Here is an 8,358-nt window from a genome sequence, read left to right as displayed (position 1 = left end):
TGCTGGGTGATGAATGCTGATGTTTGTCCACTGCTGTGATAAAGTGTCCCCCTGTTACTGAGATGAGGATGAACACCTGCTCAGGTCAAAGCTGCAATCAAACCAGGGACTCTGAACCTCCCACACAGTGAAGGAGTTTGTCCTGCAGGTTGATGGACGCTTATTAAGTTCTATCTTTGATCAAATATAAGAAATGTAAAATAATTCAACATTGATTGCATTTCCCTCCTTTCTTTGGTGCCCTCAGACTTTCTGAGAACTGTAGGAGGAACTGCTCTCTGTTCTGTGTTTGTTCTGCTCAGTGTAGGAAGGAACGAAGGAACGGAGCTCTAAGTTTTCCAGTTCCTACATCAGTGAACAGACTTTCTGTGCTGCAAGGAACCAAAGCTACTAAGGAGGATTACAGAGTTTGGGAGTCAGTGACTTAATAGTGTCTAACAAAGGGTTGAACCTGAATGAGACAGTCACCCTTCAACATGGGGCCATGGCAGAGTGAACCAAGAACACTACAATGGGGGTGAGAGTGGAGCCATGATGGACTCACAGTTCATCACCTCCACCATCATGTGGACCACCTGATCACCTCTCCCTCAACCTCTAAATAACTCATTCCCTGACCGGGAATCGAACCCGGGCCGCGGCGGTGAAAGCGCCAAATCCTAGCCACTAGACCATCAGGGACCACATTGAGCTTTCCAACAACAGAGACTATACACAATGACTCAAGAACACAGGACTCTGTTGTCTCAGCTTGAGATGCAGAGGGTCCACCAAGACCACCAGACACCTCAGCCCCCTAAAGACAGTCCACCCCCAGGATCCTGCCCCCCTCTGCTCCAACTCAGCCCTCCATTCATAACTGACTTTGTCTCAGTCTCTTCTCAATGCCAGTCACTGAAACACTGACAATGTGATGGGGGCTTCCTGTCTTTACTGCATTTTCTTCAAAGGATCCCGTGTGTCTTCTTTCTCTCTGTCTGTACTGGAGTGTGGTACCAGGCCCAGCTTGAATGGGTGACTGTGTCTGAGTGGGTTGAGGCTGGGCTGCCGGTATTGGGAGGTTAGAACCCATCTGTGAGGCTCCAGGTGGAGCGATCACCTGTGAGGGTCCAGGGACAGCAGGAAGCTGCACAGATGGTAAAGACATGGAGGGGAGACAGGTGGTGCTAGAGCAGTAACAGGAAGTGTCTGGCATTTTGGTTCATCCTGTGAGATGACGTGAGGTTGTGGTTTTGCCTCCAGCCTCACCTCCTCATCAGTGTTCAAAAGGTTCAAAGGTGAAAAAATGGGATTCAACCAAACAGCTGGAATGAAGAGTTGGTAACACTTGCAGAGCTGCAGGGAGCTGGACAGGTCTCACCGTGGGGGGATTTGTCCCACAGATCCTGCTGAAGTGGCTCCTCCTCCTGAGACCTGCAATGCTGGCTGGACCTTTGGAAAAAGAACACAACAAATCTTCATAAACATTTACTTCAGCAGGAACACACAAGAAGGTGGGACTGGTTCCTTTTTCATGTTCACTATTTTGTCGTCTTGGTTCATGTTTTGGTTGTCAAAGTTAATTCTGAATATTTGTGGAAAGTTCGCCTGCCTTTACTTGTACCAATACTTTCTTTAGTAACAAATTAAAAAGCTCAAGCTAAACTTCAGTCAGGACAACCATTCTTTCTCATTCTTCGGCCTCTGTTTTATGTCCATGACCATCCTGTCTGTCACCTTTGGTGATGGAGACATCGGTTGATGACATCAGCAACGGTCCTCAACCCAACTGCCTCTGCCAGAAGTGAGCTGTCATCTGTCTCAGGGGACACAGTCGGGTGGACCGGGGCGGATGAGGGCCTGCTGCTTCCTTGAAATATTTCTAAATATTTCAGTTGCAACTGTATAGTGATGGTGGCTCAGTTTAGAGCTGTCAATCAATGTTAATAATTGATCTTAGCATCTGGAGATTATTTTAGGAACACAAATACTTTTACTTCATTCTGAGGATGAGCAGACGTTCAATATCATGATTATTTATTCGTCAAAGACTCCTGCCAGTCAGAGAGGATCTGGGCTGGATTGGAAAGCTTCTGAGAGGAAAACCTTCACTCTGGACTGGACTGAGAACGGAGCAGCCTCAGCTTCCTGGAGCCTGACTTGCCTCTGTGGTCTAAGGTTGTGTGGGCTGATATCACAGTGAAACTACTGAGATCACAGAGCCTTTGAGATCACAGGCTGACTTCCTTTTTATCCCTAAAATGAAGAATAAAAATGTTGTGTCTGTGTTTGTGTTGCTGCATCAGTTAAACAGTGACTCTGACAGAGGGGGTGTAGCTCAGTGGTAGAGTGCATGCTTTGCATGTATGAGGCCCCAGGTTCAATCCCCGGCATCTCCAGCTGGTCCTTTGGAGCCTTCATTTTGTCGGCTAAATTGATCCATAAATGTGACAACAGTTGATAACAAACTACCAGAAGAGAAACCAGTCTGTTGCATATCAAAGTATTTGTAGCTGGGTCAGTGTGACTGTGAGCCTTCATAGCCAGCATGAAGGAGCTGGTTTTATCTTTGCTGGGGAAATCCCACACACAGCTGCTCTCAGTTCCAAATGTGTGTGTCCTCACTCCTCCGTCCTCCTGCTGCCCTCAGAATACAGACACAATTCAGCCTGGCAAGTTTGGAGCATAGAAGTGCTCCTGAAGAGATGTGTGTCAGCCCACAGCTGGCTGTTCTTACCTGGAACCTCAAGATGAAACTGCTTCCACAGATTGGAAATGAATCTGATGTTGACTTTTGGACAAATCACCTGTTCATCAGTTCATCATCACTTCCATCCATTTCTACTGCTTATCTTGTTATAGAAAGGAGTCTATCTGCTGTGTGACTGAGGCAGTTACTGTGAGCTGCTGCATGTCTCAGTGTGTGTGTGTGTGGGGGGGGGCTGTGTGTGACTGGTCGGCTGCCAAGGATTATTGATGAGATCAATCATGATCAGCTCAGAGATCACGGCACAGAAGCAGGAGACTTTTTGATTTTTGGGGGTTCAGTTTCTAAGTCAGACACATCATCACAATTTGAAGTTTTCCTCCAGTAAAAAACAAAACAACACAAAACCAAACAAAACCATGATTTGACTTTTGATGTCTACATTTTTTGGAAATTGTGAGTCCAACAAGCAGGAGGCCGTTTGAGCTTGGAAACTGTGAAGCATCACCAGTAACTGCTGGTTAATTTACAGTTGTTTCCTCCAAAAAGTTTAAAATGAACTCAATGCTGAATCCCTCATCGTCATCACTGAGCTGCAGAACTGGTCCATGCAGGAGGCTGAGCAGGTCTTCCTCTCTGGTCCAGTGTCTCAGCACAGGTCAGAGTAGAGAATTAAAACATGAACACAAATCTTTATCAGCTGTTTACTGATATCAGTGACTACCTTCAAGTAAGAGTGTTAGTGAATGGACCCTTTTTAAAGTTTATGTTATCATGTTTGAAAAATGATGCTCACAAAAACACAATAAAAGTGTTTGTGGTGAAATGATTCCAGTAGATTTTATTGCCATTTTAAGAGTTCAAGTGTATTTTGATGACATTGTTTGATATCATGACTCTCAGTTACTTTAGCAGGACCATCGTGACATGAAATCTTCCTCATCATCCCATATCGACCCTCAACCCCTCACACAGAACCAGGAGCCCTCAACTGAATGAACCTTTAAAACTATAAATTAGAAAGTATTTTGGTGGAACGAACCTTTAAAACTATAAATTAGAAAGTATTTTGGTGGAATGAACCTTTAAAACTATAAATTAGAAAGTATTTTGGCGGAACGAACCTTTAAAACTATAAATTAGAAAGTATTTTGGTGGAACGAACCTTTAAAACTATAAATTAGAAAGTATTTTGGTGGAATGAACCTTTAAAACTATAAATTAAAAAGTATTTTGGTGGAACGAACCTTTAAAACTATAAATTAGAAAGTATTTTGGTGGAATGAACCTTTAAAACTATAAATTAGAAAGTATTTTGGTGGAACAAACCTTTAAAACTATAAATTAGAAAGTATTTGGTGGAATTGGAAGAAACCATTTATACTATAGTTAGAAACGAAAGGACAGGAAGTAGTATTTTGGTGGAATAAACCTTTTATACTATTGTTAGAAAGGAGTATTTTGCTGTCATCTAATTTGATAGGTGGCGCTGTCACCAAAAAGCTAAAGTCCGCGGGAAAGCCGTGATTGGCTTTCCCATCCATCAATCGAACTGATCAATCAGCTTATCTACAGCTGCTTCGCATCAGCTGATCAAATCCCTCGCTTCTGATTGACCCCTCTCAACTTAAATGTCACCCGGCCTCAACGACCGCTCTGCTAGCTTCTGGCTATGCTGCTCTGCCTGCTGCTATCTGCTGCCATTTCCTGTACAATTGCTCCTGCTCGCAACTTGCTACCCTCCACCTCCCCAGCTCCACCTTGTCGTGAATACATGGCATAGTTTGTTCCATGTCATGTTGCTGCTCTGTTCACGGGGGTATGTTTGCTCTTCCAGTCTTAAACTGGGAGAACCTTCCCTCATGCTGCTGGTCCCCTGTTTCATGGTGCTCATGAAAAATTCTCAGGGGACTCCTCTGAACAGAGCCGTACCGCCAGTTTGTGCTAGAATAAACAATCAAGCACATTATCATCCCATTGTTTCTTGACATGAATGGACCTGACAGAACTTGTGTTCCTCAATAAAAATGCAGAAATGAATCACTTTTTAGTCTTTTATTTTATATGATTCAACACTTAAGTTCACAAAATTCCATAGAGAAGTTGAAAATTTCAGTTCTGAATTTTTTTATAGACAAATTTGCTCCATTTTACATAGCGACTCATTTTAGCATTTACACAAACAAATTGAACAAATGAAATTCTACAATGATGAGATGATATTTGAAGGAAAGGATGAGCGATTAAATGTTATTTCACAGGCTGATGTTGGGTTAGCAGTATGGAAGCTTTTCCATCTTTTTTCAGTTTGTTTACCTGCAATGATTGAGAACTCCTGCAGGGGTCGCTATTGAGTGGCCAACACTGTGTCAAAACAGTGCCGACACAGTTAGTGTAGTGTGTCAGTTCACTCCTTAAGGGATCATCATCCAATCACTACCTTGCAGTCCTCATCCATGCTGAGGAGGACAGACCTGAATCCTGTCTCCCTTTAACGTCACATGGAGTTTGGTACTCTTTCAAGATGAACCTCACTTCTGACTTCCTTTGCTCAACGGTTCAAGGAGTTGGGAGTCCTCATCTATTTAATTCTAACATGGATAGAAAAGAGAACGTCTGCTGGCCCAAAGGATTCGTTTCAGCTCAGCTTCAACAACCTTTGACAACCTGAGTTCTTGGGAATCAAACATCTGCTTCATTTTAACGTCGTTGTAAAGTCTATAAAAAAGTTCATGTCAAGAAGTTCTCTTTGAATGCAGCAGAAACCTTCATCAGGAGGGTTACCAGGGTCAGGGGTCAGCAGGAATACAAACAAGAGACAATCAGGAACAACCTTCATCAGGAGGGTTACCAGGGTCAGGGGTCAGCAGGAATACAAACATGAGACAATCAGGAACAACCTTCATCAGGAGGGTGAGGAGGGTCAGGGGTCAGCAGGAATACAAACATGAGACAATCAGGAACAACCTTCATCAGGAGGGTTACCAGGGTCAGGGCTCAGCAGGAATACAAACAAGAGACAATCAGGAACAACCTTCATCAGGAGGGTTACCAGGGTCAGGGGTCAGCAGGAATACAAACAAGAGACAATCAGGAACAACCTTCATCAGGAGGGTTACCAGGGTCAGGGGTCAGCAGGAATACAAACAAGAGACCATCAGGAACAACCTTCATCAGGAGGGTTACCAGGGTCAGGGGTCAGCAGGAATACAAACAAGAGACCATCAGGAACAACCTTCATCAGGAGGGTTACCAGGGTCAGGGGTCAGCAGGAATACAAACATGAGACCATCAGGAACAACCTTCATCAGGAGGGTTACCAGGGTCAGGGGTCAGCAGGAATACAAACATGAGACAATCAGGAACAACCTTCATCAGGAGGATTACCAGGGTCAGGGGTCAGCAGGAATACAAACAAGAGACAATCAGGAACAACCTTCATCAGGAGGGTTACCAGGGTCAGGGGTCAGCAGGAATACAAACATGAGACAATCAGGAACAACCTTCATCAGGTGGGTTACCAGGGTCAGGGGTCAGCAGGAATACAAAAGAGACAATCAGGAACAACCTTCATCAGGAGGGTTACCAGGGTCAGGGGTCAGCAGGAATACAAACAAGAGACAATCAGGAACAACCTTCATCAGGAGGGTTACCAGGGTCAGGGGTCAGCAGGAATACAAACAGGAGACAATCAGGAACAACCTTCATCTGGAAAAGTTGAGAAGGCCTGAATCTTGAAGCTGTCTGGGGAACTGAGCCTCAGGGAATCAACCTCCACTGGTTGGGCTCAGGAGCTGCACAGGGAAACTCAACACTCCTTTTCTGGGCAGGGAGAGACCAGCAAGGACGCACTCAAGTAGCTCGTCCTTCAGGAGACAAACTCCACATTTGAAGCACCTTCAAGTCCACCAGGCTCGTGGCTCAAGACTGGAGAAAAGAAATCACAAAGAAGTGGTGGTTATGAGCCTCAGCAGGAAGCAAACGCTCACCTTAGCTGGACAGTTTAAAAACACAGGAGGTTCTGATGGAGGCCTCAGGCACCACCTTGCAGGAAGTCACTCTGCACCCACGTTTCAGGGACATTGTCTTTTCAAACTGCAGTGAACTTTAGATGTGCTGGTTTATAGTATTTCACTGTAACAGTTATGAATGAAACAAACTAGAAATAATCAGTATTTTGTGAAACTGTCCATCATGTCTGAAATATTTTGATGTCACTTTGGGGCCCAACATCTCCCTGAGGGCCTCCTCCAGTTGGTCTCAAGTCTGATCAAACACCAGAGAACAAAGCAAATATGACTAAAACGGTTCTGAGGAAGTTCTGGGGAGAACCTTTATTGTTGTTCTGAAGCTCTGCTTCTATGTTCCTACCTGAGAGTCTCCAGCCTCCAGTGAGGATCCTTCAGTCCAGCAGACAGCAGCTCCACTCCTGGGCCTCCTGGATGATTGAGGCTCAGGTGCAGCTCTCTCAGGTGGGAGGGGTTGGAGCTCAGAGCCGAGGCCAGAGAAGTAAAACCTTCCTCTCTGATCCCACAACCTAAAAGGCTGCAGTTAAGAGAACAGAGTTCATTCACTGTTCTACCAAATCCTGGAACCTGAACCTCTCAGATGTTGATGGTCTTCACTCCAAGTTAGTGAGGTGTTTATAGTTGCTTTAGCAGTGCCAGGCTAAAGGCTGTGGTCCAACTGCACCGTCACAGTGACAGTTTCCTCAGGAACAAAGCTACCAGGCCTCAGTAATCTACTACCAGCAGGATATTCCAGAGGAACTGTTGACAAACAGCTGGATTCTGTCCATCTGCTCTCACTGCTTCCCACACCAGCAGCTGCTTTGTCAAGTTCCTCTGGTCTTCACCAACAAATGGAACACTTCCTCCTCCAGTCTTTGTTCTGACTTCTCTCTGGTGACCTGCTTTGATCAGGAAGGTTTCTGCTGTTTCACTGTCATGACTGCGTGCAGGTTGTTGAGTCCCGTCACTCACGACAGGAGTTCACCTTCTCACTACCCTCTGATAAAACGCTTCTTTCTCCATTACTAGAGAATCTATCACACATTCATAGTTAAGGATGAACCACAGGAACAAGCTCCTCCTCCACTGTGTTACCATGGTGACGAGTCCCCACCCACATCAAAGAGAGATGGTGTTCAACCAGAAGTGCTTGGAGCCGCTGCACGAAGCAGGCAGACACCTCTGGGTGGCTGGAGCCTTTTTATGGAGGCGGCAGCAAACGCTGCTGCTGCCTGGAAACAACTGGAAATCCAGGCTGGAGGTCAGGAAAACAACACATTGGACTCAGGCACTCGTGCTGAAGTTGACCATCACTTCTTGAGTGACGTCCCACTGCTCCATGGTTACCACTGAGGGAGGTTTGGAAGGTGACTATTTATAAAGAACAGATTCACAGCAGTCGTTGACAGGCATTCCTGCTGTTGCCATAGCAACCAACCTGCCTCCGTGATGTGGCACATCACTGTATAAGTGTCAGGTGACCTGAGGTTGGAGAAAGGGCTGGTAGCTCTGCTTCCACTGTTGGAGATCACGACGACGCTGACCGACACTTCTGAGCGTTTGAAATTCCTCCAAATGTCAGACGGCCGGTTGCTCACTGATCAGGCAACGATCGACCCTCCAGAATAAAACTGACCTTCATGTGGCTTGAACATCAGCTCA

The 8,358-nt window shown here is 45.4% G+C and overlaps 1 protein-coding gene and 2 non-coding genes across 3 annotated transcripts in view; 1 reads left to right on the top strand and 2 right to left on the bottom strand.

The window, feature by feature from the left end:
* Window positions 1-609: 609 nt before the first annotated feature.
* Window positions 610-681, bottom strand: trnae-uuc (transfer RNA glutamic acid (anticodon UUC)). The gene has a single exon. It is a non-coding gene; the product is annotated as a tRNA-Glu (tRNA).
* A 1,625-nt stretch (window positions 682-2,306) lies between these two features.
* trnaa-ugc (transfer RNA alanine (anticodon UGC)) lies at window positions 2,307-2,378 on the top strand. The gene has a single exon. It is a non-coding gene; the product is annotated as a tRNA-Ala (tRNA).
* Window positions 2,379-4,732: 2,354 nt separating this feature from the next.
* Window positions 4,733-8,358, bottom strand: part of LOC147271430 (NACHT, LRR and PYD domains-containing protein 3-like) — a 36,671-nt gene continuing 33,045 nt past the window's right edge. The window contains exons 11-12 of the mRNA XM_086202768.1: window positions 7,058-7,231; window positions 4,733-6,613 (exon numbers count right to left, since the gene is read on the bottom strand). Of these exons, the coding sequence (XP_086058894.1) occupies window positions 6,586-6,613; window positions 7,058-7,231 (202 nt within the window). The 3' untranslated portion in view covers window positions 4,733-6,585. The remainder of the gene's footprint in view (window positions 6,614-7,057; window positions 7,232-8,358) is intronic.

The sequence above is a fragment of the Aulostomus chinensis genome, chromosome 1 (assembly GCF_037954235.1).
Source record: "Aulostomus chinensis isolate RoL2024-O1b breed Wild chromosome 1, RoL_Achi_v1.0, whole genome shotgun sequence".
NCBI classification, from domain to species: Eukaryota; Metazoa; Chordata; class Actinopteri; order Syngnathiformes; family Aulostomidae; genus Aulostomus; species Aulostomus chinensis.
Note: the sequence above shows the minus strand (reverse complement) of the source record. Positions and strands in the feature narration are given on the sequence as shown.